The sequence below is a fragment of the Pisolithus orientalis genome (assembly GCF_024613125.1).
Source record: "Pisolithus orientalis strain OTSU chromosome Unknown F5J12scaffold_45, whole genome shotgun sequence".
Taxonomy (NCBI): Eukaryota; Fungi; Basidiomycota; class Agaricomycetes; order Boletales; family Pisolithaceae; genus Pisolithus; species Pisolithus orientalis.
The window spans coordinates 121,131-138,951 of record NW_026260826.1 but is presented as its reverse complement, the minus strand read 5'-3'; the positions used below and the strand labels follow the sequence as shown (position 1 = coordinate 138,951).

Here is a 17,821-nt window from a genome sequence, read left to right as displayed (position 1 = left end):
AAAACAGCCCAAATTTGCACGAGTGAAACCGGTAAATTCCCGATGGCCTACACATTCCACCTCATTCTGACATAAATTCCTTCAACGAAGACGAGTTGGCGAGAGATACGAAACCTTTGTTGCAGACAATGCGCGTATTTCATGCTGACTGCCCAAGATACTTACGGTGTTTTTCATGCAGCGATTCACCCCCGGTACCGTTCTTTCATAGACGACTACAATTTTCGTCCTCTATCGTGTCATGACCTCTCCCCGTGTGTCCACAAATCTGTCGTCTATCACATTGATGTACACTTTTCCCGCCTGCCCCCAACCCTGTCCACTTGCTAACCGCACTTCACCAGACTTCACCCCAAACACTGTGCTGTAACCAAACCGATACGTCAGGCTCACGTTTGGCGTTCTCACCCTGAAGCCTGCAAGTACGTTTTAGCAAGTACACATTCGCAACTTGCCATATGGAGTAGAAAACAAATCTAATGAACACGGTGTGCAGATAGCCATTGAAGACTACTTGTCGGGGTGCAAGCACAGACGAGGAGCTGCACAATCCTGTTGGAAACGACTGCCTGATGATACGACTTTCTCCTGAATCTTAATCGCCCTATGGAAAGTTGGATCGTCATAGAGGTTAGTCGTCTGCATTTCATTCTCGTATTCTTCTAACATCCGGAGTGATCGCAGACAATGTGACTGCTGGTTGGTTGCTCGCCTATTAACCATAGACCGCGTCGCGATATCCTCATTAAAGGTCTAACTACGATGCGTCACGCACGAAATCCGACAAAGCGAAAATGGGGTACTGATCCACACACGACTACAGCCGGGTCCATCTCTAAACGTTTGAGTGACGAATGCTTCCTTGACCACCCCAAGAAAATGTCTCGGGATGCTCTCAGAACCGAAGTACTCTACAGAAGCTATACAACCTTGCCACCATAATACGCACGAGCGAAAGGCACATACTTTGAGACGGATCAGATGCACTGCGACTTAAATGTTGAGGACCCGAGGTATTTTTATACGGGTTCACTTCGCCAACGTTCATACCAGCTGTTGCTGGGAAAGGGGATTGAACACTGTTGCATACCCGACACTCGATCGTACGACAATGGTTCAGCTTTCTTTCGGCACGCCTACCAGCTGTCGTCTCTCCCGTGGGCCGGTCTACCATTAACTTTCCACGACAGGAAACCATACCGTTCGACTTGTTGCCTCCCGGACAAGTCGACCCGTCGTTAATAGGTTTTGTCACAATATCCTAATTCACCCTTGCTACGGAGAGAGGCATACGGGAGCGAACGAGCACCTCGTCAAACCGGACTCTGCATTATCGGCATCCGCTCTTCACCGATCACCACAAAGTGTCCCTCGGAAAACGTTGCCAATCCTGTCACGATCCCTCTTAGCTGTCACAACACCCCAGAACCTCGTGGCAAGGGGAACAAGGGAAGTCGTCCCTCTGCGTTTCCCCATGTTTCTCTCTTTCACAAATCCGTGCCCTTTATTGTTCAGAGCACAAGATACCATTCGCCACTAATCCGGAAGTGTTTCACAGAGGAACTTCGCAACAAGGACAATCTGTGCCTGAGCGAACTTCTTGTCATGGCTCGTCGTATTCACATCTCCCAATTCATGATCGATGATCTTTGGCATGTCCGGTTACCGTCCCGCATCGCAACAACGTATCCCATTGCGAGGGAAGCATGCGTCGAGGCGTGTTTTAGCAGACTAATGGGTCAGTAATAGACATGCATATCCTCTGTCACTACTGTACTGCAAACCCTGCGACCTTGATCGACTCAATTTTTGGATTGCCATCCAGGAGGCAAATTGGTGACGTGACATACATGGGTAGGGCTGATACAAAATGTACTAGCATCCGACTGTCGCATTCAGTCGGGGCACTGCTCCTGGGGCTATGTATAATTCGTACGCCGTTAACCGAGAGATTTGTAGGGTACCACCCGATGTCAGATGTACATACGACAATTGTTGTGCGTTTTTTCTGCCCGTGCTACTGGGATCGCAAATGGCTCTGTCAGTGGAGATACTGGAGATTCTTAAGCGTCTCGTCGCCTCTTGTTCTCGATCAGCTGTGTAACTGTCGACATCGAGCGCCCGCCACCACCGGATTTAGGGTACTTTTCTCGCATAGCCGCAAACCTGGCGCTCACGTCCAATGCTGTACTCCCTCGTACTTAAGAGCTGTGACCAGCAACCAGTATCGGTCTTCCATTTGCTTTCCGCCGTACACTCGAAACTGACCACGTGGAAGAATAGCTTGTGGGCTCAGAGTATGTATGATATCTAGTTGACATGTTGAACTTCGCATTGACTCGTCAAGAAGATGAAGCTACTAGACGTGAATGCCGTTCTCGACAGGGAAACGCACATCCAGCAGGCCGATCCCGAATGTGAAGTCCTGAAGGAGGATAATAGCAAAAGTACTCGTTATGCCATACTGTCACATCGCTGGAGCGACGAGGTCGGTTATGAAGAGATGACTGGGCTGATGAAGATGGAGGAGCATAAGAGGGACAAGGTCAGGCAGCGCTCTGGCTACCAAAAGATCATCAAGAGCTGTAAGCAAGCCGTGAAGGATAGACACGAGTGGTTGTGGATCGATACCTGCTGCATCGACAAACGGAGCAGTTCAGAATTATCGGAGGCCATTAATTCGATGTATCAGTGGTACCAGAACGCACAGGTCTGCTATGCATACCTCAGTGACGTTGACGAGTTACCCCGCCCTACTATGCCATATCACCTCAGGTCGATCTGCAGGCCCAACGGTTGGCTGGGACCAGAATGGTTCACGCGGGGCTGGACACTGCAGGAGCTCATCGCACCGAGGGAACTCGAATTCTTCAACAAGGACTGGGCGCCCATCGGCAACAAACGACACCTGGCAGCCGTTTTGCAGGACATCACGGGGATTCCACGTGAAGTTCTGAGAGACGGCCTGGGTGCGAAGCCTCTCAGTGTCGCACAGATCATGTCGTGGGCGGCTGGTCGGAAGACGCAGCGCGTGGAAGATCGGGCGTATTCGCTGATGGGGCTGTTTGGAGTGAACATGCCAATGTTATATGGAGAGGGCGAGAAAGCATTTCAGAGGCTTCAGTTGGAAATCATCCGCACATCCAGCGACCAAAGCATATTCGCATGGAATCGGCGGAAGCCGCGGACTGGCAGTGTCTTGGCAGACGATCCGAGCGACTTCGCGGGTTGTGGCAGAATCGAGAAAGTGGAACCCGACGAATTTGTCGACAAACTAACGAAGTACATTGAATGGAACGTTCTCGGTCCCACCCTGTACTTCCGCTCCAACTCCAGGAAGATCTCGACAAACCCGATACACTGGTGCAGACTTGCTTGGTTGAGGTGGCGTGCCCGTGTGGTCAGCCAGCAACATCACCTGTCGTTCTCTGTCAGCAATGCGGGTATCCAAGTGTGCCTTCCTGTCATTCCCCTTCCCGACTCTCGAAATCATTTCAGGGCTATATTGCCATGCGGTAGACATTTCGGTCTGGAAACTATTGATTTGGTATTCTCTGGATCCAGGTATCTCAGGACTTCAGCTGCATCATCTCCCATTTTAGAGTCGCCTATTCTCAAGACATATCCAGAATTCAAGACACTCTGTCTTACTCATCACCAAGACGCCAATCAGACACACCGCGAGTTTACACTCGACGACAAGCATGCCTCATACCATCATTTCACCCGCCGTGGCACCTACCCGCGCGAGTTTACAGGCAACACTGTCTCACTCTCGTCCCTCATAGATGATCTCGTTGTCATTGTCTATGCTAACGACGATGCCGGATTTCGCTTTGCAGTTGGCCTTGGATACTACCACGGCCAAGGATGGGTACACGTTGTCTGTGACAAGCCTGCAATTCAAAAGGACTGGACATCCTTTGCTCCTGAAGCATATCATCGAATGTGGGATGCACGTGTGGAACATGCTCAGCGTATGTTCAAACAAGACCCTGTTCATGGACGCTGCGCCTGTGTCCACTTCATTAAACATGCCCACCTTCCCCAATCAATCTGGGCGGCGAGGGTGGTCTGGAGTAGGTGGGAGAAGGGCGATTTCACGATTATGGTTGATGTCGAGCAATGTCCTGGTTGCTGTGACGGGCCACACGGATGGACAGCGACACTCGTCGGTACTTTTCCTCCCACATGCACGCGGATCTAACCATTTGTGTTATCATAGAACCATTACCATGGCCCTCAGATGCCGGGGCTCATGTACATATGTTCCCATCCATATTCACTGAGACTGGATGGGTGGGAGGTTGAGCTTGACGAGAGTTCTGATCAACGGATTGCGGTAAGTTGCGACACGCATACTCATCCTTGTGTCGAGCTTGATATACCCCAGCTGGGTGATTATGGCGACTATTCCAATGGCACTTTTATGCGTGTTGGCAATATTTTTGAGGATGCGGGCATCCTTAGCATCGACACCATGGGCTCAACTTATTGTCCTGTGGTCCCCCACGTGTCCAGCTTTCTCTCTCTAATGTCAAGGCATCATACGGAGAATGAGGATGATCTTGTTGTGGCATATCACTCTGGGCGCAAACACCTGGCCTTACGTCAACCAAAGGTCTTCTCTCTGCCCGCTAATGATCATCTTGTGCGACTGTTGAAAGCCTTGGCCACTCGTCTTGCAGGCAAGCATTTGGTGTTAACAGTCGTACAATGCTCAGAATTTTATGGAGTCGATGATAATGGAGAGCGAAGGGATTCAGTGGATGGTGAGTTTCCCACAACAACCGTGCCCTGTTCGCCTTTCGACTTTATCAGACTCGGTACCAGACAGTAATAACCACCCCGCTGAGGGAGATATTTCGACTCCCCTGTGCATCATTGCAAGCCCACAAGTTTGGCGAAGAGAAATGCCTTGTGTACAGAGAAGGGAGCAATTCAAGAGTATTCGGTAGGCCTATGGAATTGCTTTGCGAAGTGGTACTGACGAGGCTGTGTTTTGGATATAGGGAGCACTTTTACGCCCTCGTGAATACGGTACCCTCCCTTCTCACACTTGGTTTCTCTATTTGATAGCATCGTCTGCAGCGCCAACCTACAGGAACCGACGCCCGACACAAGGCTGCGGTGCGTTGAATAACCCTGCGAACCACAACCACTCACTCAGGACGGCATCAGAACGGGCAACAGAAAGATGGAGCGATCAAGTTCTTCTCGGATATGTTTGGTCTCCGCCATCTGAATCATTACGTCTGTGCCCTTATTTTCATTGGTTCGTCTGCCTTACACTCATCTTTGAATCTAGGTTGGCAAAATATTATTCTTTGAAAAGCTTCCCTCGATGATGGAAAGTGATTCACTCAGCGAAGTTTCTGCAGGCAGTGCGGAAGGTCTGTCGCCTAACTAAGCAGGTTGCCTGGTTTGTCTGCAGACTTACGTTGCGACCTCAGAGGATGGTTTGCTAGCACGCACACCAAAATTGTCGTGCGCCGACTGGGTGATGACGTGTAACCTATTTAAGGGCAGTTGGCAATCCAATTCTACGCAGGACCCACACCTTGAAGTCGTGTTGCCTGTGTTATCCAAGCGATGCCGCACTCTTTGTGCAGAGAGGGGCGCACCACGTCGGTATGCTAATGAAAAGCAAAAAGTGGAGCGCGAGTTGAAGTCCATATCGCAGACTCTGAGTGTTGATGTAGGTGTTTCTATTGGCAAAAAAGAATTAGGGCTGATTCTGACCACAAAAAGCTAATCCGACACATACGTTGTGTCTTCTTCAATGCATATCTTGAACACGAGCACTCGTGAGTAATCTTATTGCCTTAAATCGTTTCCTTTTTCTTCTATTTATTGCTTACTGGCTCCAGAACGACACGTCAAGCGAGCCGCATTGAATACGACAGGTCAGCACCATATCTACTAACATTCAGCAGTTCGTGTCTCGAACGCGATATGTACATAGGCAACTCAACATCCCTTCCATGATTGAAGAGGTAGAAGCTCTCCAAGCGAAACTCGATGCAACAGTGGATGAGGATGAGCAGCGAGCACTGGAGGAAGACGTGACAGGCAAGGCAAGGGCAAATATCAACTTGACTTGTTTCGATGCTCAGGATAGTCTTAGATCTTGTGGCTGTGTTGGTGCGGGATATGTGCAGAAGTAGACCAACTGTTACCAAAGGCGAGTCAACCCCATTGTCTCCACAGTTGTCATTTGACATAGTTCAGGTTGTGGGTTACATTCGGAGAGAGGGAAATATGAAGGTCAGCTCAATCACATACCTGAGCGTCATCGTAAACGCCGTCAACAGGGTTTAGTGACAATTGCCTTCATTACGTGTTCAACAGACTCAGGTGATGATCAAGCTCACTTGCGGCGGTAGGCAACATCATTGGCATATCACACCGTTATGAATCCAATAATTGATATCGCTCTAGGATCATGTTTGATGCAGGAGAAGGCACGTCGAAACATCAGTTATGGCTTGCCACTCGGGCAGCAGAGCAAGCCAAGTGGTCTAGGGACACCCCCGCTGTGGACGACCCGGGTTCTGTTCCGAGTACAAGCAATCAGCCCCCCTCCGCATCAGTGGTTTAGCAAACTTGGATGTCGTGTAACCGTCACCCCGAAGGGGTGGGGGTGACGATGGTAAATATGTCAGTTTAGTTTTCGATCGGACAAATTCAACTCGTTGACGAGTGATTGTAATGGTACATCAATGTATGTGCGTGATGTATGCTCTTGTACATGAAACAATCCTAGAAAGTCCAAGGGGTGATTGAAAGCACCTTCGCTGAAGCAGGGTTATTTGTATATCAGTCCGGTCCTGAAGTGACTCTCTGCGTGTAAGAAGCTATTACCCCCCGTATGTACAAGATCACTGGCGCACCTCGGACACCTAGACGGAATGAACACGCACGTTTCAGACCTTCGATCCTTCACTACGAACCATGCGGGTGAACCTGTTCGATCAGGTAAGTGTAATAAGCATAAACACATAAGTATAAGCACTGTTCCACGAGCGCTGTCCAGGACGTGTTTCCAGGAAAGCGGACACAACTCCACGGTGCTCGATATATATAGTCAATCAAGCCCCTCTAGATCCTGTATATTCACACCTTCAGGGAGATCGGAACTAGCAGCATGGAGTAACATATCACATTCAATCGACCTACTAGCACGGAACGGAAAGAGACGTACCTGGACCTTACAGATCGAGCGGACCTGGTTCAAGTCGTATGCCGGTCTGTCGCTGAGGTCCCCTGCCATGACGCGTCTACCCATATCGCCGGAATGGTTATGCGTGTCACTTACCGCAACAGAGTCAGTTAGCCCAGACGAAGTACTGCTGCATATTTAACACCTTACTTGGTCCTGTACGTTCGGAGACTTGAGCTGCGGGGAATCCTTGTTCACGGAAGGGCTTTCCACCTGGGAAACGTGAGTGGTCAAATTCATATGGAGGGTTAGAAGGGCACGGTACCGCGCTAGATGATCGCTACAGCAGACGGTAGCGGACCCAACTGTGAGTTCAGGATTGAAATGTTGGCGACAAGCTGTGTCACTTCGGCGAGAAGATATGCAAGTGCACGCCGCCTACAAGACCAACACCAACGGTTGCAAGAAACCCAGTTGAGGAGTTTCGGGGGGAGCATGAAACGCAACTATATCGGCCTGGATCATGAGAGTAATATGGACACCTCTCTCACGTAGTTCCCCCTTACGAAACATCGACGAACCCATGATTAGGAGAAAAAAGCAAAGTACAAGGATATGTCTTCGATCCCAATATATGCATACTGGAACTGCGTCTTCAACCATTCAGCAGCAACCCCTAAGTCATGGGCGAACGAACGTCTAGAAGCAATACCCATCATTCTGTCTTCATTGGTTAAGTATCGATTGTCTTTATGAATATGTTCCGCAGTGATCCAATTGACGATACCTGCTGCCAGAACGTCGAAGCGGAGGGAAACGAGGGGGTCGCGAACACGAAACGGGGAGGTACGACACAGGCGATGCGTGAACAGGCGAAGCCTTCCACAAGCGAGGCAGACGGGTGGACGGAGAATATGTACAACAACAACAACAGGGTTGGCGGTGCAATAGATGAGAGAAGCTGGGCCAAGAGTCTCGTCTTCAAACAGGACGGTCTGGTCACTGCATTACACGATACGCTTCCCAGAGAGTAGCCAGTCGATGAAATCTGCAACTTCAGCTTCGTACTCGGTGGTTCTCGATGGATGATTTCTGTATCCAGACTGGTTGTTGTGGTCCGTCTCCTGGCAAATGTAAAGAGACTACTGAACCCTTGTCGACAGTGTTCGAGAGTAGCTCACAGCGAGTGAAGTCGGAGATCTTCAAAAGACTGACCACTGGTCGAATATTCCATAGACATTGTGCTCAGGACACAGTACTTGTTCAGAATTCAAGATTCATATTCATCCCTGCATTACGGCGGTACTACATAACCTCACGAAGCTCTTGGTGTAGACAGTGGGTGCATTTCACGGCCATTCTCCAAGATATTTACGGTGTTTTTCATACCAGCGATGCAACTCCCGTGTGCACTGCGTGGACAACCGCAATTTGTGGCCTCTGACATCTCCCGATGCATACACAGATGCATCATCTCTCTCCCCGATGTGACATTGTTAGCACCTCGCGGGCTCCTTGTACGTCTTTCCCGCCCGTTTTCAATTTTGTTCACTGGTTTGTCATGCACTTCACTTTTGCATACTATGGTGCGGGCAAACCAGTACGTCAAGCTCACCTTTGGCACTCTCTTCCAAAGGCTTGCAGGCACGTTCTGGCACGTATCCATTCGGAACTTGTTAAGCGGAGCAGAACACAAGTCGAATGGAAATGGTAGGCATTGATGATTTCGTTGTCGTCGTGCAGACACAGACGCGACACTGTTCACTCATGATGGAAAAGAACGCTTTATAGTACGGCTTTTTACCGGGTCTTAATCGCCCTATGGAGAGTTAGATCGTCATAGAGGGCAGTTGTCTGTGTCTTATTCTTGTACCCTTCTAACATTTGGAACGATTGCAGACAGCCCGACTGCTGGACGGACACTCGCCCAGCAACCATAGATGGCGTCCTGATATCCCTGTCACAGGCCCGTCTACGATGCGTCGCGCACGAAATCCGACGAAGCGAAGAACGGGTACTGACTGACACCCGAGCATGCCCAAGTCCATCCCTGATGGTTTGAATGACGAACGCTTCCTTGACTACATGAAACTGTCTTTCGTGATGCTCACAGGCCCGGACTATCCTGCCGAAGCTATATAACCTTGTCACCATAATTCCTACAAATGGGACGCGCAAAGCTTGTAAAGGACGCCTCTCTTGAGGGGAGAAGTAATTGAGATCGATCGGGTGCACTGCGACTCATATGTCAGGACCCAAGGTAGTTATACGTATGACCCGACGAACATTCATACAGCTGTTGCTAGGCAAGAACATTCAACACCGTTATGCATCCGAAACTCAATTTCTCGTCAGCATTCCCGCCACCCTCCGACACGTATTCTAGACGCCGTCTCTCCTACCCGCCATTCTGCCATCGGCCTTCTGGACCGCGACAAGTTCAGCGAGTCCGACGGTTGGCCAGAGTGGTTCATGCGGGGTTGGACACTGCAAGAACTCATCGCGCCGAAGCAGGTCGAATTCTTCAACAAGGACTGGGCGCCCATTGGCAACAAACGACACCTTTCATCTACGTTGGAGTGTGTAACGGGCATTCCTTGGGAAGTTTTGAGGGATGGTCTGGGTGCGAAGCGACTCAGCGTCGCACAGATCATGTCGTGGGCTGCCGGCCGCAAGACGACGCGCGTAGAAGATCGGGCATACTCACTGATGGGATTGTTCAGGGTTAACATGCCCATGTTGTACGGCGAGGGCAAAAAGGCATTCCAGAGGCTACAACTGGAAATCATCCGCGTATCCAGCGATCATAGCATATTCGCATGGAATCCAAGTGAACCGCGGACAGGCAGTGTCCTGGCTGAGGATCCGAGCGACTTTCGGGATAGTAGCTTCATCAAAATAGTGAAACGCGAAGAATTTATTGACAACCTAATGACACTCATTGAACGGAACGCACTCGACGGCCCCCGGCACCCCCAGCATAAGTTCAGAACAAACCCGATACATTGGTGCAGAATTACATGGTTGAGGTGGCGTGCCCGTGCGATCAGCCACCAACTTCGCACAATCTCTGTCACCAGTTCAGGTATCCAAGTGTGTCTGCCCGTCATCCCCTCTCGCGACTCTCCGTCTCATCTCAGAGCTATATTGCCATGCGGCTATTTCCCTTTCACCATTGATTTGGTATCCTCTGTATCCAACTTTGAGAGGACTTTTGCAACTGCTCGTCCTTTGGCCCGCCTTACCACATATCCAGAATTCAAGACACTCTGTCTTACTTATCATCAAGACACCAATGAAACGCGCCAAGAATTTGCACTCGACGACAAGTATGCCTCGTACCATGGATTCACTCGTTGCGGCACGTACCCGCGCGAGTTTACAGGCGACACCGTTACACTCTCATCTCTTACAGATGATCTCATCGTTATAGTGTATGCCAATGACGACGCCAGGTCTCGCTTTGCAGTCGGCCTCGGATACTACCTCGGCCAAGGATGGGTGCACGTTGTCTATGATGGATGCTCCCCAACTCAGGACTGGATGCCATGGTCAAAATTTGCCTCTGGAGCATATCGGCGAATGTGGGGTGCACGTGCAGAACATGCTCGGAGCATGCCCAAACAAGAACACAACGATGAACGCCGTCGCAATGACCACTTCATTAAACATGTCCACTTTCCCCGATCAATCTGGGCTGCCAGGATAGTCTGGGGTAGGTGGGAGATGGACAATTTCAGGATCATGGTTGATGTCGAGCAATGTCCTGGTTGTTGTGATGGGCCACATCGATGGGCAACGACATTCGTTGGTACTTTTCCTCCTGCGTGCACGCAGACCTAATCATTTGTGGTAACATAGAACGAACACTGTGGCCTTGATACGCCGGGGTTCATGGATACCAATCGCTATCCATATGAGTTGAGGCTAAATGGCTTGCGGGCCCAGTTTGCCAAGTGTTCCGGTCCACGGATTACGGTGAGTCATGCTATGCATACTCATGCCTGCGTCGACACTGATATAACCAGCTGGGTGATTATGGTGACAATTCCGATAGCAACTTCAAATGCACTGGCAATATATTTGAGGATATGCGGACCCTTGGCAACATTGATCCCACAGAATCCGTTTATCGTCCCGTGGTCCGACGTGTATCCGGCTTCGAATGGCTAATACGTCGCGCGGAGAATCGCACTGAGCTTGTCGTGGCGCGCCACACTAGTACTGAGGGCAAACACCTAGCTCTGCGTCAGCCAAAGGGCCTAGGGCTTCCTACGAATGAACATTTTGAGCTACTGCTGAAAGACCTGGCCATCCGTCTTGCAGGAAAGCATTTAGTGACATCGGTCATACAATGTTCAGGTTTGTACGAAATTGATAATGGCGGGGAGGCAAGGGACTCGGGTGACAGTGAGTTTTCCGCGATATGTGTGTCCTGTTCTCCTTTTGACATCTCCAGACTCGACACTCGACAGTGATAGCCATTCCACCGAACCTGGGATTTTGACTCCACTATATATCGTCGTAAGTCCACAAGTTTGGCAAAGAGAAATGCCTTGTGTACAGAGAAGGGAACAATTTAAAAGTATCCGGTAAACCAATGGAATCAGTATGTGAGGTGGTACTGACGAGGCTTCGTTTCGGGATGTAGGGAGCACTTTTACGACCTCATGAATATGGTGCCTTCCATTTTCGCACTTGGTTCGTCTGTACTGATGTTATCTGCAGCATCAACCTGCGGGAACCGAAGTCCGTCTCCAGTCTGCAGTGCATTGGAAAACTGTGCGAACCTCAAACATACACTTAGGATGGCATCAGAACAGGCGACGGAAAGACGGAGCGATCAAGTTCTTCTCAGACATGTTTTGTCTCCACCGTCTGAGTAATTACGTCTGTACCGATACTTTCATTGCTTCGTCCAGCTCACACTCATCATTGAATCCAGGTCGGCAAAATATTATTCTTTGAAAGGCTTCCCTCGATGATGGAAAGTGATTCACTCAGCGAGGTTTCTGCAGGCAGTGCGGAAGGTCTGTTCGCCTAACTAAGCGGGTTTGCCTGGTTTGTCTGCAGACTTACGTTGCGACCTCAGAGGATGGTTTACTAGCACGCACACCAAAATTGTCGTGTGCCGACTGGGTGATGATGTGTAACCTATTTAAGGGCAGCTGGCAATCCAATGCTACGCAGGACCCACACCTTGAAGTCGTGTTGCCTGCGTTATCCAAGCGATGCCACACTCTTTCGAGGGATGACGCGCGGCGTCGGTATGCTAATGAAAGGCAAAAAGTGGAGCGCGAGTTGAAGTCCATATTGCAGACTCTGAGTGCTGATGTACGTGTTTCTATTGGCAAAAAAGAATTGGGGCTGATTCTAACCACATAAAGCTACTCCAACACATACTTCGTGTCTTCAGAAATGCATATTTTGAACACCAGTACTCGTGAGTAATCTTATTACCTCAAATTGTTTCATTTTTCTTCTATTCATTGCTTCCTGGCTCCAGAAGGACACTTCAACCGAGCGACATTGAATATGACGGGTCAGCACCATATCTACTAACATTCGGCAGTTCACATCTCGAACACGATCTGCAGGCAAGTCGACATTCCTTCGATGATAAAAGAGGTCGAAGTTCTCCAAGCGAAACTTGATGCAACGGTGGACGAGGATGAGCAGCGAGCACTGGAGGAAGACGTGACAGGCAAGGCAAGGGCAAATATCAACTTGACTTGTTTCGATGCTCAGGATAGTCTTAGATCTTGTGGCTGTGTTGGTGTGGGATATGTGCGGAAGTCGACCAACTGTTACCAAAGGCGAGTCAACCCCATTGTCTCCGCAGTTGTCATTTGACATGGTTCAGGTTGTGGATTACATCTGGAGAGAAGGAAACATGAAGGTCGGTCTCATCACATACCTGAACATCATCGTGACCGCCGTCGACAGGGCTTAGGGGAAATTACCTTCGTTATGCGTTCAACAAACCCAGGTGATGATCAAGCTCACTTGCAGCGGTAGGCAGCATCATCGGCATATCACACCGTTTTCAATCCATGAATCTATATTGCTCTAGGATCATGCTTGATGCAGGAACAAGCACATCGAAACATCATTTATGGCTTGCCGCTCGCGCAGCGGAGCAAGCCAAGTGGTCAGGTGCGACCAGGGTCACCACTGCTATGAATAACCAAGGTCCCACCGCGAGCACAAGCACTCAACCCCCCTCCACATCATTGGTTTAGCAAACATGGGTATTGGTAAGCTTGTCCTTGATTTTGCCTGGATAAATTCAGTTCGTTGATGAGTGATGACGATCGTGATAGTAACGGGGGTGAGGCAGCCAATACGCGCTGACTTGGTACTGTAACAAATTTCCTTTCCCGACGTTGTAATGATAGATCAATCTACGCGATGTCACCTTTTGTACTAGAACGCATGAAAGAGAATTCGAGGGGTAATTGCAAGTACCCTCACCGTAGCACGATCATTCGTGTATCTGGTGCTTGTGGTCGCCTTCCAGACTGATGCGTTTTGCATTGGGTAACGTGCAACCACTATGTATGTAGCTCCTTGACTTCAAATGCAATGATCTGTTCTGCCAATTGTCAGAAAATTATTTAGTTCATTGCAATGATGTCAGATTTTCACATGGTGATAATCAGTTTATGATAAGATTGTGTGTGGGAGCATGGGGTTGCAATTCACTGGCAAGGTCATTGCAATGCCCTTCACAATAGTGGCTGCTACCGATTCTGCCTCTTGTTTCCCTTTCCACTCACTTTTCTCCCTGTACTAACTGTCTTTTTTCTTAAGGACTGTGTTCCTTTCATTTACCAACAATATGCCTCCAGAAAAGCAAACTGTTTCATGTGAATTGTGTGGGAAATCATTCAAGCCAGCTGGAATAGGTACTCATCACAAATCATGTCTCAGGTGAATCCACAAAACACATGAAGATTCTGCTCATTTTGACTTGCTTCATCAACAAGGTGTGCCTGGTTTCTACTGGCTGAATTTCCTGATTTATTGTTGGGGATCTGTTCTGGCACAGGTGAATGTTCACAAGGACAACTTGCCATTGATAATGATCTGGACTCAGCAACTGGATCCTCCACTGCAGCAAACATGGGACCAGCACCTGGTAAGTATTCTGTTACCCTTCAGATTGCATTCTCACAACTGTTCACAGAGCCTGCAGTGTTATGGCCCATGGTTGTGGATTTTGAGTCAGCAGCTAGTGTTGTGGGTGTGGATGACCTGGTGGATGGTGCATGTCAGCATTCAGTTTGTATCATTCATATTGATTCACTGTGCAGCTGTTGAACCTGAGGCTGATATCAATGTTGATGATATCTGAGTTAAATACCACCCAAATGCCAGCAAGCCACCTGTAATGGTGCCATTTACTGAGTTCAGTCAAGGCCATGCACCCAAATCATACACCCCTGATCCCTGCATGGCTCCATGGTATCCATTTTGCACTCGTCTTGATTTTGACCTTTCAGAATTCATCTGTGGGGCTGCTCTCAACAGGGAGCAAATTAATTTTATCCTCAAGCTTTCAAGATGTTTTCATACTGAGGAGTGCACCCTAGAAACTTACAACAATCTTGAGAGTACTTGGCAGGCCACTTCCCATTGCATGATGATGGTATGCATTGTTAACTTACTATTACTGCCAATGCTAATCACACACTAGTCCAGTTTCAGGAAAGTGTAATAAGTGTGCCATTTGCAGGTGAGATGATGGAGTTTGAAGTGCACTATCATTCACTGTGGGATTGGGCTTCTGATCTTTTGAAGGATACCAGTGTGGGGCCATATTTTGTATTTGATGCTCAGCACCTATCAAAGTTTGATGGCTCCTTGTTTGTTCATTTCATTGACAAACCATGGATGGCTGACAATTTTTGGAATGTACAAGTATGTTGTTAGTCTTAAGTCTGTATCTTCAATGATTGCTTTTTCCTTTTTTCAGAGTGACTTACCACCTGATGGCAAGGTTCTGGCATTCATCTGGTATGCTGATAAAGCCAAACTATCGTCATTTGGTTGACAAAAAGGGTATCCAGTTGTTGCATGACTTGCTAACCTCCCCACTTGGATCTGGAACGGTGAAGGCTTAGGTGGTGGCTGGGTAGTTGGGTGGCTACCAATTGTACAGTACTTTTATTGATGGTGTCGAGCATACTTACTGATTTTTTGCACTTCTAGGTAAATGAAGACAAGAGGTATTCTGGAAAGACATCTTTCACCAACTTCAAGAATCTCATTTGGCATGAATCATTCAAGATTCTGGACACCATTTCAGTCTACTTGAAAAATGGCTGTTGGGTAACATGTTGGGATGGTGTCCTGCATCGACTTTTCCCTACCGTACTAATTCTTTCTGCTGATTACAAAGAGCAGTGAGTGGTTAGGGTAGGTGAAATCATGCAACTGCAGACTGACTATCTCAACATTTAGAGTGGTCATAGCACTCATATGTGGTGTCATGTCACATCACCCTTGTCTGGTTTGTCTCATTCATCAGAATGAGATATTGAAATTCCCCACAAACTGTGAACTTCATACAAGTGAGAATGTTTCCAAGACTTTACAGGAGGCACAGTCCCAGAACCAAGCAGGTGAAAAAGAACAATTCTAATTGAGCAAGGACTATGTGATGTAGATGTAAGTAACTTGCATCATTACCTTTACTATGGCCTGATTCCTCTTCAGAGTGCCTTTCATGCAGTCATGAACATGGATGTTTATTGCACATTGTGTTGGGATTGGTTGCATGCAAACTGTGCAGGATTGTTTGGTGATCATCTGTGGGGAGAGCTTCTGAAGATCCTTGAGAAAATGGGTTGTCAGACAATGGGAAAGGCTGAGCAAAAGTGAGTATCTTGTTGCTCGAAACAGGTTTGCTAACAATATACTAGTATCAATGCAATGCCCTGCTGGCACAGTCTCAATCATTTTGAGGAAGCACTTTGGATTTCATATACAGACAGTCAGAAGCTTGAGGATCTTTCTAAGGTAATGTGGATATCCCATCAAGCTTGGGTTCTGCTGACATCTTCTGAACAGATAATCATATTTGCCTGTCATGACATCTTGCTGCATGAGACAGAAAAAGATGGCTACCTTCTGTTGCACTGTCTGCGTGCTTACATCAAGTTTGATCTGTATACAGCACTTGAACTACATATGACACACACACTTACCACTGGGTGAGAAGCACTGCATACCTTCAACTCCTTGATTCAGGTTGGCACCATTTTTGGTATTTGAATCATTGCTGATGGTTTCTGGAACAGAAATATGTGGAGCAAACTCAGCATACAGGGAAAAATTGGAACTTTCTGAAGAACCACACCCATATGCATGTATTTGATGACATCAAAGCAAAGGGTGTCACCTGCAATTTCAATATGAAGCCAAATGAGAAAATGCATGGTCCGTTGAAGCAAGCATACCAAAAGCAAACTAATTTCAAGGATGTTGCTCAGCAAGTAAGTCAAATTGTTGGTTAGTATCCAGCTTACTTATGCTTGCACAGATTCTCCATGTTGATCACCTTAGACTGATTTCTGAGCATATCCAATGCAAGATCAAGGAATATGATTCTTACAGGATGTTCAGAGTGGCAACGAATATGGACACCATTGATATCACTGTTGATGAGCCTGAGGAAGAATATTTCCATGTGAAGTTGGGTAGCCAAGTGAAGAAGCCATTAATGTTTGAGGGTATTGAGAAGAAGAGTATTGCTGACAACATGTTCAATTGATTCTGGGGAAAACTCAGTGAGTTCTTCAATAAGTACTTTGTCTTCACAGGGAAACCTCTTCCTGGCAAGAAACACATCCAATTCCAAAGGAATGATATGGTAAGTAAAACTGTCTTTTTGCTCTATCATTCAAGTCTCTAACCTTCACCAAAGATTACAGAATATCACTTTTCAAAGTCAACTTCGAGTCCACTGTCGACTGGTGCTAGTACACAGATTATCTATGCTCCCACCCCAAGTTCCATGGGTGTCCTTGTTATGACTCTGTACTCATCAAGACTCAGCAAAATGACATATTTGGGCAACTTATACTTCTGTTCCAGTGTGTTGTTGGTGGAGAGGCCTTCCCCTTGGCTCTGATACAGCCATATGATGCCCCAATTGGGCAGTGACTTCAGAAGGACAAACACCTCAACTTCTGGAGGGTATGTGAGTGACCACAAGGATTGTCCAAGATTATTTCAGTCCACTCAATCATTTGCAGTGCCCTTCTGTATCCAGATCATACAAGAGCTGGTGAGTACCTTGTTGTTGACATGATTAATACTGACATGTTCCTTCATGTGCAAATGATACACAAGACTGCAGGACACCACTAAAACCATCAACTATGTAAGTTGGCCCTTTGAAACATTTTCACCCAAAGTACTGAGGATCCAGTTGACAAAACAACTTTTCTGTTTATTTTACCAGTCATCTGATCAGCAAATTTCCCTTCCCATACCAGATTTGTGGATCCATGCAGAGCATCCATGCAGAGTATGAGTTGCTTTGCCTTGATTATAATTATTCCCTCATTTTTGTTCATTTGTTACTGTACCACTAATAATTTTACCTACAAGGTTATCATATTATCTGGTGACAGATACCTCCCCACCTGT

The 17,821-nt window shown here is 47.8% G+C and overlaps 5 protein-coding genes across 5 annotated transcripts; 3 read left to right on the top strand and 2 right to left on the bottom strand.

Moving 5' to 3' along the window:
* The first annotated feature begins 2,095 nt into the window (after window positions 1-2,095).
* On the top strand, window positions 2,096-5,194 carry F5J12DRAFT_422285 (heterokaryon incompatibility protein-domain-containing protein). The gene is made up of 7 exons (XM_051739352.1): window positions 2,096-2,297; window positions 2,351-4,171; window positions 4,226-4,342; window positions 4,394-4,772; window positions 4,834-4,954; window positions 5,013-5,040; window positions 5,092-5,194. The coding sequence occupies exons 2-7, from the start codon at window positions 2,351-2,353 to the stop codon at window positions 5,137-5,139; spliced, it is 2,514 nt and encodes an 837-aa protein (XP_051595970.1). The 5' UTR covers window positions 2,096-2,297; the 3' UTR covers window positions 5,140-5,194.
* A 681-nt stretch (window positions 5,195-5,875) lies between these two features.
* F5J12DRAFT_422256 (uncharacterized protein) lies at window positions 5,876-6,809 on the top strand. The gene is made up of 6 exons (XM_051739351.1): window positions 5,876-6,077; window positions 6,128-6,184; window positions 6,232-6,267; window positions 6,315-6,382; window positions 6,442-6,660; window positions 6,767-6,809. The coding sequence occupies exons 1-5, from the start codon at window positions 5,985-5,987 to the stop codon at window positions 6,599-6,601; spliced, it is 414 nt and encodes a 137-aa protein (XP_051595969.1). The 5' UTR covers window positions 5,876-5,984; the 3' UTR covers window positions 6,602-6,660; window positions 6,767-6,809.
* A 278-nt stretch (window positions 6,810-7,087) lies between these two features.
* F5J12DRAFT_726573 (uncharacterized protein) lies at window positions 7,088-7,825 on the bottom strand (the record flags this gene model as incomplete). The annotated part of the gene is made up of 4 exons (XM_051741730.1): window positions 7,088-7,280; window positions 7,366-7,435; window positions 7,483-7,568; window positions 7,614-7,825. The coding sequence occupies 4 exons, from the start codon at window positions 7,823-7,825 to the stop codon at window positions 7,088-7,090; spliced, it is 561 nt and encodes a 186-aa protein (XP_051595968.1).
* F5J12DRAFT_422788 (uncharacterized protein) lies at window positions 7,670-8,491 on the bottom strand. Its single transcript, XM_051739354.1, has 3 exons — window positions 8,344-8,491; window positions 7,860-8,286; window positions 7,670-7,803 (listed from the first exon to the last, which is right to left on the bottom strand). Exons 1-2 carry the CDS (start codon window positions 8,400-8,402, stop codon window positions 7,896-7,898), a joined length of 450 nt encoding a protein of 149 aa, XP_051595967.1. The 5' UTR covers window positions 8,403-8,491; the 3' UTR covers window positions 7,670-7,803; window positions 7,860-7,895.
* Window positions 8,492-9,407: 916 nt separating this feature from the next.
* On the top strand, window positions 9,408-17,705 carry F5J12DRAFT_785923 (uncharacterized protein; the record flags this gene model as incomplete). Its single annotated transcript, XM_051743331.1, is given in 40 exon segments — window positions 9,408-9,422; window positions 9,518-10,877; window positions 10,903-10,973; window positions 11,024-11,140; window positions 11,191-11,572; window positions 11,692-11,771; window positions 11,891-11,944; window positions 12,108-12,192; window positions 12,255-12,496; window positions 12,550-12,605; window positions 12,669-12,704; window positions 12,760-12,896; window positions 12,916-13,061; window positions 13,109-13,176; window positions 13,236-13,318; window positions 13,405-13,419; window positions 13,593-13,626; window positions 13,683-13,720; window positions 14,096-14,151; window positions 14,214-14,303; window positions 14,352-14,404; window positions 14,543-14,813; window positions 14,873-15,085; window positions 15,141-15,181; window positions 15,289-15,325; window positions 15,377-15,570; window positions 15,629-15,789; window positions 15,834-15,835; window positions 15,884-16,044; window positions 16,117-16,186; window positions 16,238-16,380; window positions 16,418-16,433; window positions 16,468-16,662; window positions 16,710-16,914; window positions 16,990-17,039; window positions 17,094-17,262; window positions 17,330-17,365; window positions 17,425-17,456; window positions 17,529-17,552; window positions 17,634-17,705. 40 exon segments carry the CDS (start codon window positions 9,408-9,410, stop codon window positions 17,703-17,705), a joined length of 5,310 nt encoding a protein of 1,769 aa, XP_051595966.1.
* Window positions 17,706-17,821: the final 116 nt, after the last annotated feature.

Excerpts from the sequence above, each read along its gene's own strand:
- F5J12DRAFT_422788 (XM_051739354.1), bottom strand. The coding sequence starts at position 8,402 with ATGTCTATGGAATATTCGACCAGTGGTCAGTCTTTTGAAGATCTCCGA. Across the intron at positions 8,287-8,343 it reads GATCTCCGACTTCACTCGCT|GAGACGGACCACAACAACCA; the intron begins GTGAGCTACTCT and ends TACATTTGCCAG.
- F5J12DRAFT_422256 (XM_051739351.1), top strand. The coding sequence starts at position 5,985 with ATGATTGAAGAGGTAGAAGCTCTCCAAGCGAAACTCGATGCAACAGTG. Across the intron at positions 6,078-6,127 it reads AGGAAGACGTGACAGGCAAG|ATCTTGTGGCTGTGTTGGTG; the intron begins GCAAGGGCAAAT and ends GGATAGTCTTAG. Across the intron at positions 6,383-6,441 it reads GATCAAGCTCACTTGCGGCG|GATCATGTTTGATGCAGGAG; the intron begins GTAGGCAACATC and ends ATATCGCTCTAG.
- F5J12DRAFT_422285 (XM_051739352.1), top strand. The coding sequence starts at position 2,351 with ATGAAGCTACTAGACGTGAATGCCGTTCTCGACAGGGAAACGCACATC. Across the intron at positions 4,343-4,393 it reads GTTCTGATCAACGGATTGCG|CTGGGTGATTATGGCGACTA; the intron begins GTAAGTTGCGAC and ends GATATACCCCAG. Across the intron at positions 4,773-4,833 it reads GCGAAGGGATTCAGTGGATG|ACAGTAATAACCACCCCGCT; the intron begins GTGAGTTTCCCA and ends ACTCGGTACCAG.